The 22,409-nt window shown below is 40.7% G+C and overlaps 1 protein-coding gene and 1 long non-coding RNA gene across 2 annotated transcripts; one reads left to right on the forward strand and one right to left on the reverse strand.

The window, feature by feature from the left end:
* Positions 1 to 37: 37 nt before the first annotated feature.
* Positions 38 to 5,841, reverse strand: CXXC4 (CXXC finger protein 4). Its single transcript, XM_039343984.1, has 3 exons — positions 5,713 to 5,841; positions 2,039 to 3,202; positions 38 to 1,960 (listed from the first exon to the last, which is right to left on the reverse strand). Exons 2-3 carry the CDS (start codon positions 2,902 to 2,904, stop codon positions 1,645 to 1,647), a joined length of 1,182 nt encoding a protein of 393 aa, XP_039199918.1. The 5' UTR covers positions 2,905 to 3,202; positions 5,713 to 5,841; the 3' UTR covers positions 38 to 1,644.
* Positions 5,842 to 7,190: 1,349 nt separating this feature from the next.
* On the forward strand, positions 7,191 to 20,512 carry LOC120308233. Its single transcript, XR_005556801.1, has 3 exons — positions 7,191 to 7,325; positions 13,989 to 17,765; positions 20,380 to 20,512. It is a non-coding gene; the product is annotated as an uncharacterized LOC120308233 (long non-coding RNA).
* Positions 20,513 to 22,409: the final 1,897 nt, after the last annotated feature.

The following is a 22,409-nucleotide window of genomic DNA, read 5'->3' on the forward strand; positions in this document are numbered from 1 at the left end:
CAGGAACAAAAAAAAAAGTTATCATTTTTAATTATGGTTTAGTGTTCAAATTCAGCATTTACTGTTTATTGTAAAAATCACAATATACATTTTCGGTAACGTTCTATGAAATAAACAGGAGTGTTTGCAACCAAAAATAACAGGTACATTTATATACAACTGATTTTTACCAGCTGAAATATAGTCCATAGAGACTGTTGCATCAAAGTGATATTGGATATATGCACAATAAGCAGCTATGGAAAATATATGGGGAATAAGTTATTAAACTTTCCAAAAGGATAGTTCAATTTTGCAAGGGAAGAAGAAAAATTAGTATCACCCAAGTGCTGTTTTTCTTTCAGCCCTTATTGTTTCTAAATGAGAAGTTAAACTTAGTAGTAACATTAACACAAATTTTAAAAAATCCATGTATAAGTTAACTCCTGTTAATGACAGTTTCAACTCTGAGTTGCTAATTTCAGCCACTTTACATCTTAAACTTCCATAAAAAACTTGCTTTCTCAAATCAAATACACTCATCTGATAGGTTCATCTACCTGGTAATACTATAGTTTTAATAATCACAGGGTTTAAATTATTACAAGTCTTCCCTCTGTTTTCTTCCATCTAAAAATAATGCTGTTTAATAATTTTACATGTTTTCTTTTCTTTGACTGCTAAACTAAATACATGAACTGAAAATCCAGAATATCTCTTCTACTTTTTTAAAGTCTACTAAACTTGAAGACCTCTTTTCAGGTCTATGATACATTGTCAATTCTGAGTTTTTTAAAAATAAATGCATATACATTTCAATCACAAATACTCATATTCTTTATCCAATTGTAAAATATACTACAAAGGGCTATTTTTGGTAAGGATGTATCATGATCCAAAGTATTACTTTTGGTATGCTTGGCTAGCTTCTTCACTGCTAATTGTTCTCTTGCAATAAATCATCAAAACAACCTCCAACTACCTAGAGTTCTTAATTTCAGATTAATTTAGGATCGTTTTTTTAGATCTGGAATCAGCTTTAGAAAGTAAACTCCCTGATTTAATTTTCAAACAAAGCAAAATCTACGCAGCAAATAAAGAAGGATCCACTATACTGCCAAAATTATTTTAGAACTTAAAAAGTTTCGTGACTACTAAAGAGTTCAGATTTTCTTTTAAAAAAATGCCCTTCACCATTAATTTCACATTAAGTAAAAATAGTTTACATATCACCAAACAACACACCTTGAAGTAACAGGTAAAAATATAGACCATAGATTCCAATCAATTTACTTGTAATATACAACTTGGGAATATGTATTTAAAAAAAAATAGAAGAAATCTTCATGTAATGATTATAAAGGGTGAAAAAAAAAATCCCCTCGGGAATTGAGCGATTTTGTGGCATTTTTTCCTTTCCAAATCCTATTAACACAAACTTTCCAGGTATTCCTCCCTGTCGAAAAGACCCAAACAAAACGCCAAAGGCCCCGGCCAGGTTTTTATTGCAGAGAGCTGGCCTCTCCACTCCCCCTCCTCCAAAACTGGGTCCAGAGCAGTCCAATTCAACCCCACCCCCAAGTTGAGGACGTGTGGCTATGTTTTGTGCACAGTACTACGGAGAGGCAACAAAGTGGGGGGCGAGGAGGGGGGGGGAGTTCCTCCTCACAACCTGAAGGAGGCTTCGGAAAAGGGATGCTGCATCTTGAAACTAGACAAGAAGCACTGAAGAGGTGGGGGAAGGGGGTTCACGAGGGACGGCGGAAGGCTGGGAAGAAAGAAATCATCTCCTCTGACCTCTAGCGAAGTGCCAGGTTTTTTCTTTAGCTCTTCACATTTCCTAAATTTGCAGATCTGGTGTCCCGTTTTGCGATTCCTGCAACTGCTGCAGACTCCACAGTTGATGAGCCTCTTGCAGGGCACGCAGACCCCACACCTTTTCCTCTTCTTCTTGGCTGGGTTGCCGCCCCCTCCTCCTCCTCCTCCCGCGCCGCCGCCGCCGCCCCCTCCTCCTCCACCCCCGCCTCCTCCTCCCCCTCCTCCGGCGGCTCCCAAGGAGGAGGACGACGAAGAGGCGGAGGAATGGCTCTGCGGGCAGTCTGCCAGATTGGCAATTTGAAACGCGCTGTCTGTGACGGCTGCTGAGGCTGCTGCGGGGGAGTGCAGGGCTGTCATGACGATGACCCCGGGAGGTAATGAGATGCCCCCTAAAGCCGGGATAGCGGAAAAAGTCCCCACGCGCTCAGGGAGATTCATTATCTCTGCTTCAGCAGCGCCGCATTTGAGCTTGTTCATGCAGTCCCCAGCCAAAGGTCTGCAATGTTCCGGGGCTAAGGTGGAGAGGAAATTATTATTGGCCATTTGCAACGAGGGCTGCTCGGCTGGCGCGCAGCCAGGCTTGCCGAGCCGCTGGGACTCGTTCCGATGGTGCAAACTCCCGCCGCCGCCGCTCCTGCCGGCGGCGTGCAGAGAAGAGGCGGGCGAAGAAGCCGACGGCGGCGGCGGCGCTGCGACCGACGAGGCGGCGGCGACGGCAGCTGCTTTCCGGGCCACGCCGCCAGCTGCGGCGGCCGCAGGGTTAGGCCCGCCGACGCCCGCGCCCCCGCCTCCTGCGCCGCTGCCCCACAGCATGGCGGTGGCGGCGGCCGCCGTGGCCGTGTCGCAGTTCCACGGGGACATGCCGATGCGTGCGGCGGCGGCGGCGGCAGCGGTTGGGAAGATGGGGGTGGTGATGCGCGCGATCTTGGCTGCCTGCGGGAAGGCCCCGCCGTTGGTCTTGTAGAAGGTGGCGAAGGAGCGGTAGCGCTCCATTTCCGAGTTGTAATCCACAAGGCTGTTGAGGGCGCCGTCGGGCAGGTGGTTCTCCTTGGGCAACCCCGGCGCCTCGGGGTTGGGCCCCGTCTCCACGCACACATTGGTGTTCATAGTGCCCAAGGGGTGCGGGTGGGTTTGGGGCAACAGGGTGGAAGGGAAGGAGGAAGAGGAGGAGAGGAAAGGGGGTCCGGGGAGGGCCAGGGGAGGGAAGGGCAGGGCCGGGAGGAGGGCCACTGGAGCCGTCGGGGGGGCGGAGACGGGGGCTGGGTGGCCGGAGGGGTCGAAGGGAGGGGAAGGGAAGGGGGGGAAGCGGTATCCTCTAATCCTCTTGAGGGGGCATCTCTCCAGACGGCGAAGTCTCAGGCAGCCGGCTCTTCCTTGGCATTCTCAAGCCCGGGCACCGTCGCCACTGAAATAAAGAGAGTCATTTCGGAAAAGGTCTACGCCAAAGGGGGGGGGAGGGTGGTGGGAGGAGGAGGGCCGGGGAGAGGGCGGGGAACCCGCTGCGTTTGTGTGCTTTTGTTTTGGTTCGGTTAAAAAAAGATCCACAAGACACGCAGAGAAGAGGCGTACATCAGTCATTGCAACTCATTTGCATAACAATCAATAAAGACATGATCCGGCCACCGCAGCCTCCTCCCCTTCCCCCTCCCCTCCCCCCGCGGGCGGGCTACCCTCTCTTGCCCGCTTTAATAGCTGAGAATAGCGGGGGAGGGGAAGAGAAGGGAGGGAAGAGCCGACAAATGCCAAGGGAGAAAGGGCAATTGGAGGGCTAAACACATGCAAATGATGGGTAGCGAGAGGCTTCAAATCCTCTAACCGGAGGACATCTGAACGTTAAGGAAGGTGGGAACAAGCCGGATTGCCGGGGAGAAAAGGAGGAAACTATCAAATTGAGTACAGGAGAGGGAAAACGAGTATTCTCGAGGTGTTAAAAATAACAAAAGTATGGCAAGGCTCCACTGTGCCCCTCGGAGCCTACCCTCCTCCTCAGTGGGGTATAGGTGCACAAAATAACTGCAAATCTTGATGTATTGAAAGCTGCAGAGATTTGTTAACTGCCGCTTTGTCCTTTGGGTCTGGATTTCGGCAGAATTGGTGTTGGAGGTTTCAAAGGCAAGGCTCTTGGTGAAGGTGATGCCCTGCCTAGCCAGAAATTAAGAGCCAGAGTAAATGGGGCCAGAGAATAGATAGGAAAACAGTTTCCCAAGGGCCAATCTCCTGCCTTCCAACTAAAACCTGATGGCTTCTAAACAGGTTTAATCCCCAGTCAGGAAGACTGAAGACAACAGGCACTGTGTTCTCTGCACAGGTCCATACCTGTGGATGTATCTGACGAATAAATTTATATATTTATGACAGACTTAAACAGGGTCAGCAAAGTATGCTAAGTTCTGTTAGCTTTAACCTCAATTTTTATGGCACTGTGTGTTGTGTGAACCCAACCATTTGAGTAATTTATGGGTTAATTTATCAATCAAGTTAAGCATTGAACCCTGGCTTATATGTTCATTCAAAAATATGTATATGCCACCTTATAGAGACTGGAAGTGCTGTTCTTAAGGTTTTTGAAGGATGAACATTACCTGTTCAGTATAATACAACAATCTATAGGCTGGAGGATATTATGGAGTTTATCACTCCCAAGTCATACTTAAAATAATGGTTGGGAGGATTTTAGTTTGCAGATCAGACGGAGTTGCACTATTTATAAAGTAAAAGAAAGCATTAACCCAGTTGAATACTATATATATATATATATAGTATTTAATTGTAAATTAAATGCAGAGACAATCTGGAGGGCCTAAAACAGTTTTCACACCATTCCTACAGGTGAAAAGTACTTATCAATTATACTAATTACTATCATAATTAGACCAATGAACTATTTCTAACCCAACCTACCAAAAGCAGACAGACATCTAGCTGAACCATACTAAAAACTATGGTTGGGGAAATTGATCAAGAGGAAAGGAAAGCAAACCTAAAAAAAACACACCTCAGTCTTGTTAGACTAGGAGGTCAGTCTGCACCCTTGAATGCTAAAAGTCTTAAATGACAACACAGCCACCTTTGCATTTTCACGGCAAGAAAAGAAAAAGAAATGAAAAAAACCATTGCTCCCTGGAGGGATTTGGTAGCAAAGCCTACTATTCCCACACACAAATACGATTGCAGGTCACCATGTATAATAGAATACTTAAAAAAAACAACACTATTTTAAAGGAAACTATAGCAACTACTTGAAAGAAGTCGCTTTGTTGGATATGGGTAGGCAAAGCACTAGATTGGTAAAAGGTTCTAATGTTGAATATAAAAGGGGCAGGCTGTGGAGACTGCACGTTCATGCCCTATTTTTCACAGCCTTAAAGTGGCTTTGCTTGCACAAACCCTTTCCTATCATTCCAACCTCTTCTCTCCCCCAACAGCCCCCCCATCTCTTTGCAAGGTTTATGGCTACCAGAAACAAGGGGGGGAAATATAATGGTGCCACCAACCATGTCATTATTGTTTAATCGATATTATATGTCGAGCGCAAGAGAAGTCTAAAGCGCAGCTATTGATTTTTTTTTCAATATTAAAACTATAGCCGGATTAAAAAGAAAATTAAAAGCAGCTCAGAATCCACGATTTTCTCACTGTTTAAATCAATGTGACTGTTCATGTTCAATACTGCATTTCTGTTCTGCTACAGACAGAGAGATCAAAGGTCATATTTAACATTCAGGAGGAGGGGCTGGTGCAGATTAATTAATAAATTAATAGAGCAGCGCCTTTTATTGCTGAAGCTTAGCATTCATCTACTTTAACAATCCCAGCGGTCCAAGAGGCGGAAAAGAGGGAGCGAAAGAGCGCGCATGAAGGGGGGAAGGGAGAAGAGAGAAAGGAAGAAAGAAAGATCCAAAAACAATCACTTACCAGTCTCTGTATTTTTGGGGGGACTGGGGGCTTGGATTTGCAGACGTTTAACCCGCCTGTTTGTCTTTATTTAGTTGCACATCACTCCCTAACACAAAGGAGAGGGTAAAAAAAAAAACAAAAGAAAAATATCCCGAGGTGTCTTTCTTTGGCCGCTCCTCAATTACAACTTTGATACTTGTAAACAAACTGTACAGGGCGGTGGTGCGAGGTGGGGGTGGGGAGGCTTGGTGGGAAAGAAATAAAGACTCGGATCCACTAAGCAAATACCTGTAAGTGCCTCTTTTTTCTGGTTGCAGAGAAAGGAGGAGGGAGGGGAGGGGGAAGAGGAAAGAGCAGGCACTGAATGTGTGTGTGCGTGTGTGTGTGTGCATGAATGTGTGAGAGCGCTTGGCGGCGGCGGTGCTCGGTGGTCTCTCCCTGCGCGCTGCGCTCCGTCCGTCTCTCCCGTCGCTGTGTGCGATGGAGAGAGGGTGGCAGCCGGGGGACTCACTCTCCCCCTCGCTGTTTGTGCGTGCCTGCGTGTGTGTGGTTACCAGGAGGAGGGGAAGGAAGCGAGGAGGCGGAGGGGAAGGGGGGCGACGAGTGAGAAGGCTCCGCAGCGTCGAGGAGGTGAGGAGGATGCGGGGATGTGGACACCTACTGATGATTGGCTGCAAATCACACCGGGAACAAGAGGCGCGCACGGGCCATTGCTTCTCTTTTCCCCCACAAATCCCCTCTCCTCCCCTCCTCTCTTTTCCTCTCCTCCTCCGACGCAGCGAGCGGCCACATTTCGCTGCCCCTCCTCTTTCGGCCGGGAGAGGGTGGGGAGATAAAGCTGCCTGGAGGCTCATTTGTAAGGAGCAGCCACTTGCCGCGCACTCCAGCCTCTTGATTCCCCATTCACTTGCCTCCGTGCGTGCGTGCGGAAAGCGCAAGGGAAGCCGGGGCGGGGAAGGGAGAGGAGGAGGAGAAAGGGTGTGCTCCTGTCGGCGGCTGGGTGGCCGCCGAGGGCAGACTTGGGCGGGAGAGGCGAGAACCCCCGACCCCGGAGAGCGGGGAGGTCCTTGTAGCTCCGTGAAGGATGCTTTCAACGAGCGCCCTCTTCGCCTCGCTCCCAAGCTTTCCCCCCCTCGCTCGCTCCCCGCGCAACTATTTGCTGGAGGCCTCCGGGAAGGAGAAGTGGTGCCTCTTCAGGAGACCAGGAGAGGTCGGTGCGCGGAGTCTTCCCCCGCGTCTTCTTCAGAAAAGCTCTCGACAACCCCCGAATTCCAGACGTGGAAAAGGAAAGGAGCGGGAAGCTAGCAGGAACAGAAGATCCCCGGCGGGCGCTTTGTGTGCCAAAGGCGTATTTTGAGACGCCTGCTTCTCCCGCGGTGCTTCACACCCGGAGAGAAGGGAAAGCGCTACCTAAACGCGGAAAGAGTTTTTGCTGGTTTTGTCGCTGTCATTCATCTTGCAGTTGAACTACAAAAGCTAAACAAGTCGTCTCGCGGCGAGTTATTGGGAAGCGAAAGTTGTGAAAGTGATAGTAACCCTTGCTAAGGCAAAGGTAGCCAAGTTTATTAGCTAATAGCAGCCCCACGCTTATGTTAGCAATTCAAAGATGCGTGTTGATCTCTTCAAATGAGGTTGGCTGTTTTCATTGTTTCACTAGACCCAAGTAAAGTTCTTTATTTTAATTTTGAGAAGGATTAGGAATATGATTACACATTTAGATGACCTTAACTGATAACTAAACGCTAATCAGAATCAGACCTGCTTAGTATATGGATGAAGAACTCCAGAAAATATTAAAGACTGTAGGCTAGGAAGGGAGCTGAAAAAAAATTCAAAAGTCCATGGCAAACTGTATTGGGAAGTCATCAGCAGTCAGATTGCCTAGGAGGTTTTAGCTGGACTTAAATGAAAATTAAAGTGATGTACTAGCCAGTTACTTCTGTTTTAAAAAAAATATTGGGAAAGACAAAAACAAGCTGATTTCAGAATTGCATAGAATAATCTTTGTACTACTAAAACTATTGTGCCTGTAACCTTCAGTTGGACAACATTGGAAGATAATATGGAGCATAAATTATTGAAGCAATGTAACTCAAAGGGACTAACTTACAGAATACCTGGACCCTTGATTCCCATGGGAATGAAATTTGGGAAAGTTGTGGCTATTTCCGCACCATCTCCCCTGCACTTCATTGAAACCTGTAGGTTGTGTGGAGTTTCCACCTCCCTATTGCCCTTGTACCTATACAACTGGCAGCAACTTCACACCAGTTGTTTTTGCAAAAGTATGGGCACTGCAGCACTGCTGAAATCAGCTATGGTCATGTTATGATTTCTGATACTTCCTGCCAGTTTTCCAAAAGCAAAAGGAATGTGGAAGCCGGCAGGAAATTGGAAGTCACTACTCTGACCACTGATTCTTGTTTGTGGTCTTTTTGTTCTCTGTTTAGATAAGGAAATATCTCTGAAAAGATGATCCAATAAGTTGCAGGTTGTCTGGTATCATTCTAATTTCACTTAAAAGTGCAAAGTATCATGCAATAATAGTCAAAATGATTGTTACAGGCCACACTAGCTATGTCCATACACGTAGTAGTAACACTCATGGAATCACTAGGTTGTAGTTTAGGGGAAGGGGGGAAGGGGAGTGATTTTTTTTCCCCAGGTTCCCATGGACTTCCATTATTTTAATTCCCAGACTTCAAGCCAGCTTCCTTCACTATGTGAAGATGCTGCTTTTGAGTTGCTAACCTAAAATTATGCTCTTAATCTTAGCCCTCTCTTGTAAGACCTTGTTCCTGCTCAAGGTCCCAGGCTCATCTCTTTCTTATTATCTTTCTCCTTCTCTTATCCTGAACTTATAATTTAGCTATATTTTCTTTCCTCATAATAGTTTTCCTTTCGTTTCTAGATTTCAGAATGAAACTGTCCTAAAATGAACAAGCCATCTACAGATTTAATTTCTGTGATTCTCTGATTCCTCAGATCCCTTTTTCTCGTTCATGTTCTAGCCCCAACTCCACTCTTCCACTTTGTCCTGAAATCCTTCCCCATAACCCCCCATTAAACCTGCCTTCCCATGCTTGTCATTTCTCACCCCATTCTCCATCACTGTCTCATTATCTTCCTTTCCCAGGCACATGCATTTCTCTTGGCCAGGTTTCATTAGAAGTGCAGTTCTGCAGACCTTAGCAATTACTCTCGAAGTCTACCATGATTACTCAGACTTCCGGTTTTTGATATACTCAGCCTATTTGGTTTGCCTTTTGGGATGTTAATCAACAGTCACGAGATCGTCCATTCTTTCACTATAAAGTACAGAAACCAGGCAACAAGGTGGGAAGAAAAGTTATAAGTTATAAAGATAGTCCTCAACTTAAAAGACTTCATTTAGTGACCATTCAAAGTTACAATGGCACTGAAAAAAGTGATTTATGAAGTTTTTCACACTTATGACCATTGCAGCATCCCCAGGGTCACGTGATCAAAACTCGGATGCTTGGCAAGTGACTCATATTTATGACATGTGATCGCCTTTTGTGACCTGACAAGCAAAATCAATAGGGAAATCAAATTATTTAATAAATGTGTTACTAATTTAACAATTGCAGTGATTCACTTAACAACTGTGGTAAAAAAGGTCATAAAATGGGGCAAAACTCACTTAACATACGCCTCATTTAGCAATAGAAATTTGGGGCTCAGTTGAGGACATCTTGTGCTGTGCTCTCAATGTGCTTCTCTCTATCTCAGCTGGTGGGTTGATCTTTAAGATCTTACCTTTAATGGGGAAAAATATTATGATGCTCTGTTCTATGTCTCATTTTACTTCTGCTATATATTATTTAAATAGTAATTTTATTAAACATTACAATTAAAAATATAAAAATGAATACTAACTAAAAAAGAAAAGATAGAAAGTATGGAAAAGAAAAAAATATAGTACGAAAGAGATATATAAAGAAATTACTTTCCCCTTCATCACAGCAAGGATAAACAATTTTGGTAATGTCTCATTTCTTAAGATACAACAAATGATCTCTTTTTCCCATATGCATCTCTTATCAGTAAACAAATCTTTAGAGCCTCATCCTGATTAGCAAAATCCATTAAGGATTATCAGAGACAACAAGGTATCTATTTTAACTTTGATCAAATAAACTTTATATTCCTTCCTTTTAACAATCTTGATCTTTAAATCTTTTAATTAATGTCCTTGAACTTACGTCCTTCAAGTAATGTCCTAGAATTTGATTTCTTTTCATTTTTTCCTTGCCTCTTTTCACACAATTCTTCAAAACTTGAATAAGTCTCTTTTGTAAATCCAATGTAGGAAAGTAATCCAGGTCACTCTTTTGGTTTGTTATTTGTATACCTTTTTAATCATTAAGACATCAGTTAGTTTCATTTGTATATGCAGTGTAACATCTTTTTCCATACCCTTATTGTAGCCTGTAATTTTTAAATCCACTTTCAGATCAGTCTCAGTCTTGTCTAATATACCTTGTTCTTTTCCTTAATACAGACATGTCAAACACAAGGTCCGGCCTGCGAAATGGTTTCATATGGCCCGCAAAGCCATCCTGGAAACAGTAAGGGAATGGCCCCCGCTGCCTTGGCCCTCCAATGGACCATGTGAGGCTCCTCCAGTGGACCATGCCTTGACACTTGCCCTGGTCCCATCCCCTTCTGCCAGAGACCCTCAGATCTGTCCCACTCCTGCACAGGCCCCCACAGGCACCCTTGACGCGAACGATTTAGAGCTGGCCATGCCCACCGAGTAGGCCACACCCACTCCATCCATGCCCACCCAGTAGGCTGCACCCATCCTGGCCAAACACACACCCCCGAGGGCAACCGCAATGCTGATGTGGCCCTCAATGAAATTAAATTTGACACCCCTGCCTTAATATTTTTTAAACACATTTTGTCTATAATGGCAGATGCTCTATTAACTTGTCAGTCCATTGTTCAAAATATCCTTTGGTATGTGTAATGTTAAAAGTATTCTCTTCCATTTTATACTACTAAGTCAATTTTAAATGTTCTCTTTTAATTTTATTTTTAATTCCTTTTGTATCCCTTCAATGTTCCATTCTATCATGTTTTTTTTTAAAGAATTCAAAACAAAAATCATTTTCCCGTTGGAAGGATTTTTATATTTCATACCATGCTCTTATTGCAAATCCATCTGGATTTTTAGGCCAATCAACATTCTCTTCATCCTTTTACTGTTTGTTGTTGTTTTGTTTTGTTTTTGAAAAACACCTTTTTAAAAATCTCTAAACTTGTATTTAAAACATCTTTGGCCAAAGATAGAAGGAAACACAGCTGGTACTGTAAGACCTGTTGATCCAAAGGTTCCTAATAGCTGAAAAGCCATTAACAAGCAACTTCCAGAAATGACTATAAAAGGAAATATGCAAACCCAATGTCCATAAAGGTGCCAATTGCCATTTAAGTGAAAATGGCTTGCCCTTGTCTCCCAGCGTTCTTAACCCGCTGGAGACCATTGTCTTGCAGTTTCCTTGCAAGAAGCAACTGTCTGAAACAGCTGTGGGAGATCTTGAGTTCTCTCTTTATCTGGAGAGGAATTAGAAAGAACCAGCTCTTCATTCTGCTGTGGTTGTCGGCTTTGCTTTTAGAGATCTTCAGTTCCTCATTTCTTCTCCAGCACTCCACTTCTGCCACACTTTGAGAAACTTATTTATTCATACAAGTTATAGCCCACTTTCCTGCAATGTTAGCTGGCCTGGGCTTTGTTTGCTTTTAATCAGGAATCAGCAGACCATCATCACCCTGTTGGCAGCCCTCCAGCTTTCTGAAATTATACTACCAGAAATTGTGATTTTCATCTATGCTGTTCTCTTTCCCAAAATAGGGGTAAGAATAAAGGCAAGAAATGCCTGAAAAGCAAGCCACCAAAGTTCAGCCTTATAAGAGGCAACACCTAGGTGGCTAAGCAAAGTCAGAAGGAGGGGAGGGAGGGAGGGAGGGAGGGAGGGAGGGAGGGAGGGAGGGAGGGAAGGAAGGAAGGAAGGAAGGAAGGAAGGAAGGAAGGAAGGAAGGAAGGAAGGAAGGAAGGAAGGAAGGAAGGAAGGAAGGACAAACTACTTCAATTGGATGCAGGAAACTGACTTCAATTAGAAGGCATGCTTACCTCTTGAGTTAAACATTTTGCATCTAAATTAACCTTTTGTTATTCCTTATGGCACATGACTTAGAGAGAAGGGCCAGAAGCTGCAGGGCTCAAGCTCATTAAAGTAACAATCAGATGCTTCCTTACCAAGATTAAATGTTCCCATCTGGTAAGAATACCTTGAGAGAGCCTGTAATAACCTCTCTCCTCATAGGTGGTTAGGAAGATACGAACAAGAATGCAGACCTCCTTGTGGTCCTTTAATGGAACTCTACAAGTGTTCTGTGCTGTCTCTTTTGTAGTATTCAGAAGACGTTCAAAACAATTCCATTTTTCATTATTTTAAAACTGAAAATACAGTTTTTTGATGCACATCTTGGGAATGGTTCTTTTGAATGTCTATGGAGATTCTCAGTCATCCAAGTCATAGTTATCCCAAAGATGCTTTTTTAATGAGACAACTGGACTTTCTTGTTTTTCTTTGAAGATGTTTCGCTTCTCATCCAAGAAGCTAGTTCAGCTCTGAAGAAGCTTCTTGGATTAGAAGCAAAACATCTTCAAAGCAAAACAAGAAAGTCCAGTTGCCTCATGAAAAAAGCATCTTGGAGTTCTTTTGAGCATTAGGATTTTAATTTTTTGTTTTATGTTTTTGTTTTTCTTTGGTTATACCATCCACAGTCTGTGGATTGGAGCAAGTTGCTATAGGCAAATGTCAGATTAGATAACGCCATATAAACCTTTTGAGTCCAAATAGCTTCTTCTGCTGGAATGTTAGAACTAGACTTATTTTCAAAACACTTTTATCCATGATAGGAATTTTTTTTTTCCTGACTATTCTCAGGAGTGTGTGCCTGATGTTCTCCAATGCTTCAGTAGGAATTTTATTTATTTATTTATTTATTTATTTATGAGACTTATATACCGCTTTAAGTGCAAGCACTCTCTAAGCGGTGTACACCAGTAAGCAATGTATATATATATTTACATTGCCCCCAACAATCTGGGTCCTCATTTTACCTACCTCGGAAGGATGGAAGGCTGAGTCAACCTTGAGCCGGTGAGATTTGAACCGCTGACCTGCTGAACACAGTCAGCTAAAGTGGCCTGCAGTACTGCACTCTAAGTGCTGCGAATCCTGCCCCCCTGCATGCAAGTCTCACAAAGTTGGTAATTTCTTTTTCCCCCTGAAGTATTTTGGCTCTATTAATTCTATTCCAAATCTTCATGGATAATTGTTATAATAGTTTGAATGCAGTTGATCAGGTACTTAGAAATTACTAGATGACCCATGATCCATTGGCTCATCCTTTCAGAGATATTTTCTTAATTAAACAGAAACAGACAGACCACAGCCGAGCAAAAAGCAGTGGGAGTAGGACTGACTTCAGTCCGATGACTTCGTTTGTGGGAGTGAGCATCAGAAGCATGATCACGTGACTGTGGCTGACAGGCAGTGCTAGAGTGGCCACAAGTTTGCAAATGCAACTTGTGTGAATAATTTTGAAATTTCAATGCCACAAGAGTAATGGGTTTCAATGCCACAAGAGTAATGGGTTTTTGTACGCACTTAAGTTAGTACATTTTAGGTACCTTGATTCAAAAATTGTTGTTCTATGAGGCACTATTTTGGTTAATTGATGCCTACAGACAGACAGGAGAATATTAGTATATAGATAGGGATGCTGGGGACCAAATCATGTTCTCCATCCCCTATCCCTATTCCCATGGCTAATTATGTAATTTAGCCTGTACTGTAATCATTTGCACATTTTCTGGGAGTAAACCCTCTTAAACAATGAGACATTTGTATAAATATGTGCAAGATTGCTCTGGTGGTCACTCTGTATGGAACTGCACAATTCATGTTGCTCTCATGTGCAGCAGACATTTATAGATCAATTTTCTATTCAGACAAAGGATTAAAAAAACGCCGCTTAAGCACATATATAATGCTTGAGGATAGTCAGGTTTAAATCCCCATTCTGCAATAACCTATGCTAGCTTAACTTGTGCTGGGAAGAAGGAAAGAACCTCACACTATCCTAATCTGTTTGGAAGAGATAGTTTTGAATGTAGGGAAATAGCAAAAATAATGTGAAAATGAAGTATTCTTTGTATTTATTGTGCATTGATTCAAAATATATTTTGTCATCAGTACCACAGGTGTTTAGTAGAGGACATTTAAATTGAAGAGGACAACAAGCTTATTAACTCCTATGCTGCACTCTCACTAAAAAAAAGCAAGAAAAAATGCACAAACACTGAAAAATTCACTGCTGGCAGCCTCTTCTTCCACCAGCATTTTCTCATTGTTAAATTCACTGAGCCCAAAGAAGCTAGACCTGGCATGAACTAGAGCCCTCTTCTGATCATAATGATTGACTACTGTTGTTAAAGTTGCTGGAAAATTTGACAGGTCTAGAATCATTCTCCAAAGAGCAAGCATTGCAAGAAAGGAGAGACTCATTAACAACTTTCCTTTGCAAGCATTTGTTAGTAAATTGCTTCATGCTACCAGATTCAACTTTGAAGCTTGCTGAGAAGCAAAAATTAGAACTGGAACTACCATCAAAATAACACTCTCCCTCTCTGAAGATAACAAAAGTGGAACAGAATGCAAAGACTGATCCTACATCTTGTCAACCCCATGCAAATACTAGAGCTATCTGGAACTGGTGGCTGTGTAGGACTGTGTAGATCCAGCAAAGAATAATGTCAAAGAATGTCAAGGAGAGAAAGTGGCTGGAGTCAAGAAAGAGGAGAACAACATGGGAACAAAAAGCATGTTCAATAAAACATTCTCTGAAGTTAGAAAGTCCCTCATTGGAAGCAACTCATTGGATGTATCTATTATCAAAGGAAATCCACAATCTATTCCACAAGAACATAACAGCTGAAGAAGGTCTATTGGTGCCAAGAAAGAAGAACTGTTTTCAGAAAAAAGAGATGGTAGATCTCCAGATTTTAGGAGATTGATATTTATTTTCACCTCACTATCTTTGCTTGTTATCCCTGGGACACTACAGGAGGGAGAGCTAGACCAAAAAATCCAGAATTACCAGTCTTATCATTTTAACATCATGTTTTTACAGGAAATGGATGAAAAAATAACTAATACTCAATAGATATGCAGTTTCACTAAATGTAATAGGGTCTTTGGGTTGGGAGGACAGCCAAGTAGTTACCTTTTTTGCCACTTTCAGCAACAACCGATTTAAATACAACTGTATTTAAAAGAAGGACGTAAGTGCAGGTTTTGCAGGAGATGGGTTCATGCTCATTCATTTGATGAATAAAATGTAAGTCATTAAATAATTCATTTATTTATTTGAAAGGAAAAAATCTTTATCTTTGAGGAAAGAAGTGAACTATAATGAAAACTGATATATTCTGTAAAATATTTTTTTAAAAGTGTTAAGCATATATTTTAAAAAGTTTGAGTTCCTTTCTTGCTTTGTCAGTTTTAAAATCTATTTACTATTGATATTTCTATGCCACTATACTCCAGACAGCTGTGAGTGACATATGACAAGTAAATATGAGAAAAACAGTAAAAAAAATGTACATTAACATAGCACTAAATAGCAGGAGTGATTTTTTTTAAAAATCTAACATTTCCACAAATATGCTCTCTTAGAGCCAAGTTTTTATTTCTTTGCAAAATTCATTAGGGAGGAAATAGTTATTATATGTGAGGAGAAATTGTACCATAGGAGAAGCGTATAACTGAGAAGACTTTTATGACACTCCTTCATTGATCTTTAATGGGACTTCTTATCCAACAGAGCCTCTTATTGGACAAGCAGACAGCCATTCCCTGAGTAATGTGGATTTTAAAAGTGATAAGCAACATCTTGAATTGCACCCAGAATTTGACTGGAAGCCAGTGGAATTCTCAAAATAGAGATGTTACGCAATTAAATCACCACCCTACCTGAATCACTGCAAACTGAACCAGTTTAAGCTACATGGTCTTCAGGAACAGCTCTGTGTAAACAAATTGCAATAGTCTGATGGGGGGGGAGGAGGTGATGGGGGCATGCATGACTATGCCCAATGCCTCTGATTCAGGAAGAGTTGCAATTGGCACCTGAGATGTAATTGTGCAAAGGCTCTCCTGCCTATAATCTTAATTCTGCTGCTCAAGTAGAAGCACCAAGTCCAGCAGAACCACAAAATTGGAATCCAGTTCTATCATTTCTGAAAGGATGATTCAAAGGGTCACGGGTTGTCTAGAGATGACAGTAAAAACAGATTAAAATTAACAAATATCCTTATTCTCATAAAATAATTAACCTATGATAGGTTTTGCCATCTAATAGACCTCACATAATAAAGTAGGACTTCCAAATACATGTAATCATAGTAGATCCATAGAAAATCATAGAATTTACTCAGTTCATGAATGAGTCTGTGGGCATCTTGTCCCAACAGATTTTAGTTAGCTTATTACAATATTTGTCACTAACCCTATTCATACAACTCTGGCTATTGTATGTAGACATAGAAAAGGGGGTTGTTCAAAAGTGGGGATACATTCAGGAAAAAAAACCTTTTCTTTTGAATAAATTTATATATTTTATCAGTTGGTGTTACAAAATGAATTCAGCTAAAGATCTTATTTGTGTGTTATTGGGGGATAATGTTTCTTTAGTATTTGGATCCCAATATATTCAGAACTGTAGAGGTAAATTCAGAATTATTCAGAGTAAGAGTAAGAACTATTCATTCATTCATTCAGTTTACACCTTTCCTTCCTACTTTTGCAAATATTCAAGATGGAGTAGTATTAATCTTGAAGAATTGGAGTGTTTCACATATTTACTGTCAAAATTACAATAGTGTAGCAAAATTCTGAACCAACTGAAGCTTTGATATTCTCAAGGGAAACCCAACATACAAACACTTTGCAGAGCAAAGATAGTTTACAACAGCATGAATATCAAATTGTAGGACTCCATCAGCACAATGCTCCCATTTTAAGTTTGTTTATTCTTACTATGATTGTACCCAGAATGAAATTCATCATGAAAGTGATCAATTGTGAGGACAGTTAACTCCAGCCCTTCAGATGACCCCACCCAACAAGTATACTTTTTTTAACATTGCAAAAACCTGATAGGCTGAATACCTTAAATTCAAAGTAAAATCCAATATTAATACGTTTTTCTGATTTTGCACAACTCACAAAGCTAATTATTTGGTTGGAATCAGCTTCATGACATAGTTCACATAGCACGTTACACTATGGTTTATTGATTTTAACCAAACTGGCTTCACACAATATGCTAAACCATAGACCATTGTAGGCTGGACTCACACAAGACAGCAAGCCAAAATCAAACAAGTTAGTATCTTCAACATTATGTATACCCAACCTATCCCTAAATGAAATGTGCAGAAAGAAGCTACATTAATATGAATCTTAAGCACAATTACAAAACACAAATTTTGTCTTTTAGCAATAGGCCTTAATGTACAAAAAATACAACAGCAATCGTTGAACAATGTAAAGAAGAATGAAAGATGGCATCCACTAATACAGACTCAATACTGCTTGCCTACCCAGTTAACTGTTCTAGTGAGAGACCTCTGTGTGAATTGCTAATCTCTAGAAAAAATGGTTTTGAATGAAGCTGACACAATGAAACGATTCTGTTCCCAGTCACCATTGTCCTATTAGAACAATAAGAGTTCTGGAAGTGCTATTGCATTCGTAATATTCCAGAGTAGAACCACTGCATTCTCATTTTTTCTTTATGTGCTCACTCAAGCCTAGCTGTTCATTTGTGTTGCAAATGCTGGCTTTTGTGTGCTCACAACACCATCTTGCATAAAACCCTGCAATTTTTCTTGCTATTTTGGTTACACAAACATACCATAAAATAACTGTTACATGTAGACAAGAGGAGCACTTGCATGGATGCAGAAGGTAAGTCAAGTATTTGCAAATATACCTGGCTTTGAGGATGTACAAACATACCAAACTCAAACTTTTCTCTCTCATATCAGCAAGGTAGACATGCTGTTTTACACTCAGATTGGAAGAACCGCTAACTGCTTGAAATTGACTATTGAACTGTCTTTTGCAACAACCCCATATAGAACTTTATGCATAATAACAACTGCAAAGCCATCGCTGAATTGTATTCTTTAGAATAGATTCTATAATGCTTCTTTGTGGTCATTATGTACAAAATCAAAACCATGTGGAAGAGTGGGGCTAGGTTTGCTGATCTTGCTGACTTATATTCTCAGCTGGGAGAACTTGTTTGCTTAACATCTGTAATTTCTGTCTGCAGTTTGGAACCCTGATCAAGTTTCAGTTAATAGAGGCTATAAGCTTCTTCGTGTCTGACCTAGGCAGCAATGCTAGGTAGATTCAAGGTTCTGTTATTATATTCTGCAACAATAAAGTAGCATTCTTCAATCTCTATGGTGCCTTTTTTTTTGACTGACCTACCTCAAAAAGCTTACAACAATCTTGAATGCCTGTCTAGGTTTTCTGTCTCATAGGAAACGAAATCAAGGCAGGTTATTTTGAGTTTCTTTTTCACACTTTAGCTCAGTCTTTGGGCTGTGTAACTCTTCTCCAAGACCCCTTGTAATGGCTCATCCCTGCCCTTCCCTTTTAAAAGTTCTTTATGTTTCACAGGGTACCCTTATGCATATATTATTTATTTCCAAAATCACATAGCAAGAGACAGTTGGGTGCATGTCCATGTCTCCCCAGACTGAATGCTGCTGTGTTTTGTTCTTGCATTCCCAAAAAGATGTGACAGAGATAAAATTGTTTGTTGCCCTCTGGCTATTCATAAAAACCACACTGGAAGTGGCCAGAGCTGCTATTGTGAGGGTTGCTACATTCCACTGATTAATTGATCAGATTAAGAAAGTAAACTCCTTTTTAACTGTGGAAAAAGTTGCTCCCCAATTCATCAGGTAGGTTAATCAGTCTTACCTATTATTTCATGAAAGATGTGGATGGCCAGAAGCACCTTAGAAGAGGCATCCTACAATATAGAAAGAAATGTTCTTCTGGAGATGCACCAACCACATCATTAAGTACATTGTCAAACAAAGAAAACTATGCCTTGTCCTTTAAATCTGGAAGCAAGTGTATTATGAAGGTGTCTCCTCTGACAGAAGATCATCTACTAGGATCCCATAACAGTGTTCTTAGGAATGGATCACTTCCTGTGGAAAAGTTTAACTCTAATATCCAGATTATTCCCCCTTGCCTGGTTTCTGAAGACTTTTGAAGACATGACTGTCAGGAAAGCATTGGGATAATGAGAATGAGGATTTTATCAGCAAAGCTATCAACTGATCAAAGAAATCATATCTGATTACTTGTAAGAGACTTTCTTCACTGTTTTATTATAAATAAATGCCAGTTTGTTTCCATTGGCTCCAAGAGGCTTGTATTAAGAAATATAAAACATAATTATAATAATCTAAGAAACAAATATTTCCTTCCTTGTTCAGCTCAGTGAGTATAAAGTAATTCCACTCCTCATTCCATCTCACACTTAATTGTGATTATCTGAGTCAAATATTCTTAACAAACTAAACCTTCCAACTTTGTCCAATATTCTCTAGATCTTTAAGTGTCTTTGCTTTTTTCTACATTATCTCCACCTCCTTGTGTAAAGCCAAACAAGATGCATAGCTTCCTTAAAGGGGTAACTAATGCTGAATACAGTGGAACATGTTTTAAATGTTTTTGTTTAATGCAACCCACATGACCAGTCTTTTTCATTATCTGCACAGTGAGATGTTACTTAGGACCAAATTAGTAATCAACAAATCTCTGTTTTTAGCAGTAGTTGTATAGTCTATTCAGATTCACAACCATGGAATAACAATTTTGCACAAGAGAGCACACCAAATAAGTTGCATTCTCTAGCTCTGTCATTTTTTAAAGAAAATTATGCTGAATTTAATCATTTTTATTTACTTTAAAACTAGAGACATACTCTTTCTGCTTAATTAATGTTCCTTTTCCTTATTCATGGTTACATGTCCATTTTTAATAAAGTGAGGTTGATCTTAATTCTTTCACTCACTCCTGATTAATATTCAAGTAAGAACTTTAGAAAAATGGAACCCTTAGGTTTTATGTGGGGGCAGTTTTGTGGAGGCTGAAAACACTTTTGTTTCTATGCGTAGAACACCCATAATTTTTTTTCCAATTAATCTTCCCACATCCATCCCCATCTCCCACTTCTAGCGTTGAAAAGCTGTTCTTGTAAGTTGTGGTATTCTTTGGAACAATGATGGATAATGGTACAGGAAATATAGGTAGTTGGGAATCACATATATATAGTTCAGTGCATACAAATATGGTTTGTCTTACATAAACTGCAAACAGTTTTCACCAAGCAAAGCCATCTTGCTTACAGCTTATTTAGCAGTTTGCCAAGTGTGAAATGACTTGGAAGATACAGGTGAAAGTTGCAAACTAGTGTGCACCTACTTAGAATTTAATTCTAATTTTAAAAGTGTGAGACTTAAGGACCAGATGTTTGATTTGTTCATTCCAGAAAACCCCACCACCAATTAGTCAAAAGTAACTAAAGACGGATTACTAACTATGAAAAAAATTAAACTAATGCTGAGAATGGCCAGTGTTAAGTTCAACAGGAAGGCAGCTACAGCAACTGTGGAACACTAAGCAACTAGTCAGGTAAGAGCTACCCTCAATGCATTATTATTGCTATTTTAAACACATTATTCTTTGGTGCCAGAAGAAAAAAAGTGCATTTTTCCCACTAGTTGTCATTCAATTTGATGAAAAGCATCTGCTTTCAAAATTCTTCCAAAGGAAAAGAGCATTTCAGGTAACTTCTTTAGAATGGAATGTGGTCATGCATCCTTTTTCAGTGGTCTGAAGTTAACTGCTTCCCTTACTTCAGTTGAAACCTAAGAGGACACCTCAGGTAGGAACTTTCTCATACAGCTTTTTCCACATCAATGAGATCAGACCACTGTCACTGCTAAAGGGGAGCCTTACTCTTAATGGATATGTTCTTCTGAAGAACTTCAGAAACAGTGCCATCCAGGTATTCTAATCCACACATTCACTGAAGAATTACAAAAGAACACTTGTGCCCAACTCAACTAAACATCTCTAGTAGGGCATTTGGAAGATCTTCCTGTTAAGAAATACCAGATAGAGGAACACATAGTAACAGAAGTTTCCATACTCATTACCACGTGCCTTGCTCAGATGACTATGGAACCTACAGTAGAACAACCCAAGAGCATGGAGTCAGTAGTGAGAAAAGATATCTTGGCCAAGAGAGCTAAGGCCAACTTTCCCTACCTGAATGGACCTAGAGACAAAATAATGGAATTCAGAAGAATGTGAGCCTTTATTAAAGACAAATGTTCTTTGCACTGCATATCTCAGCCAAATTTTAACGTTTACACTGGAATCAAAATCAGAGACTTCTAAATAAGCCTGAATGGCTTCTCACCTCAGCATTAACAGCAAGGGCTATAGCCTGCTGTGAACGTGCCCTTCTATTCCCTCAAATGATTATTAATGACAATAGTGTTTTTATGGCATCCTTTACTGCACTGCTGAGAGGTGCCCTAAGGCAGAGATGTTCAAACTGACTTTTTGGTGGTCTCACTTTGCAGCCATCAGGAACTATTAACTGTGCTGTTTGTTCCAATAACTTGATCAGAAGTACAAGGGGCTTTATAAGATTTCCTCTGTCAACAGTTACCTAGACTAATTTGATGTCTTGGTTTGTATTTTGTATGCAGGACTGAATAATTGTTCCATTTTCCTAAAGGCAGACCTTGGTAACTGCTTACTGACGTAAAGATCTGCCATAACTTTGGATGATATCATAGTGTCACACTTGGCTCTTGCTGGTTTGCCGACAAGATCCACCTAATGTTACCACCTGCTACAAAAGAGCATAAACCTTACAGCATGAAGATATACAAACAATACAAAGTAAAAGAAATCACAGGACAGCAATGCTTTTAAAAACTTTTGATGCTGGGAACATGAACAAGTACTTGTTTGGAATCTGGCTCCAGGCCAAGCTGCAGGCTAATTCATACTCTAGATAGCATTAGAACTATCCAGTTCTTTGCCATGTTAAATGCTTAGAAAATCCTTCCCTAATTTAACACTTTCCAATTGCCTTGGAATTAGGCAATACACTGACTGGGTATTAGGCTGACTGAGAAAAGTAAAAATTGTAGGATAACAAGCTGAAGGAGATAAGATTAGAAAAAAGGTAATGTCATACTAATTGTTTTGAAAATAACAGAGTAACCATTTCATTAGTACTTAGATTTCATGAGTTACAAGGACCTGTTATGGACATAAAAAAAATACCATTGTTTAATATTATGTTCCTGGTCAAAGATCAGGCAGAAGAAGCCCACCTTTTCTATTCTGGCTGAAAAACTATTTCAAGATAATGCTTCTTGTTTAAGCCTACCACATTTTGTATATATTGTATATGAACTGCACCTAAGTGTAGCTGGCTTAAATTGTGGTTTACTGAAACAGTCCAAGATTCAATTATAGTTTCTAGGCTTCTCAACA

This window comes from Crotalus tigris, unplaced genomic scaffold (genome assembly GCF_016545835.1).
Source record: "Crotalus tigris isolate CLP2741 ecotype Arizona unplaced genomic scaffold, ASM1654583v1 scf7180000017887.1893490, whole genome shotgun sequence".
Lineage (NCBI taxonomy): Eukaryota > Metazoa > Chordata > Lepidosauria > Squamata > Viperidae > Crotalus > Crotalus tigris.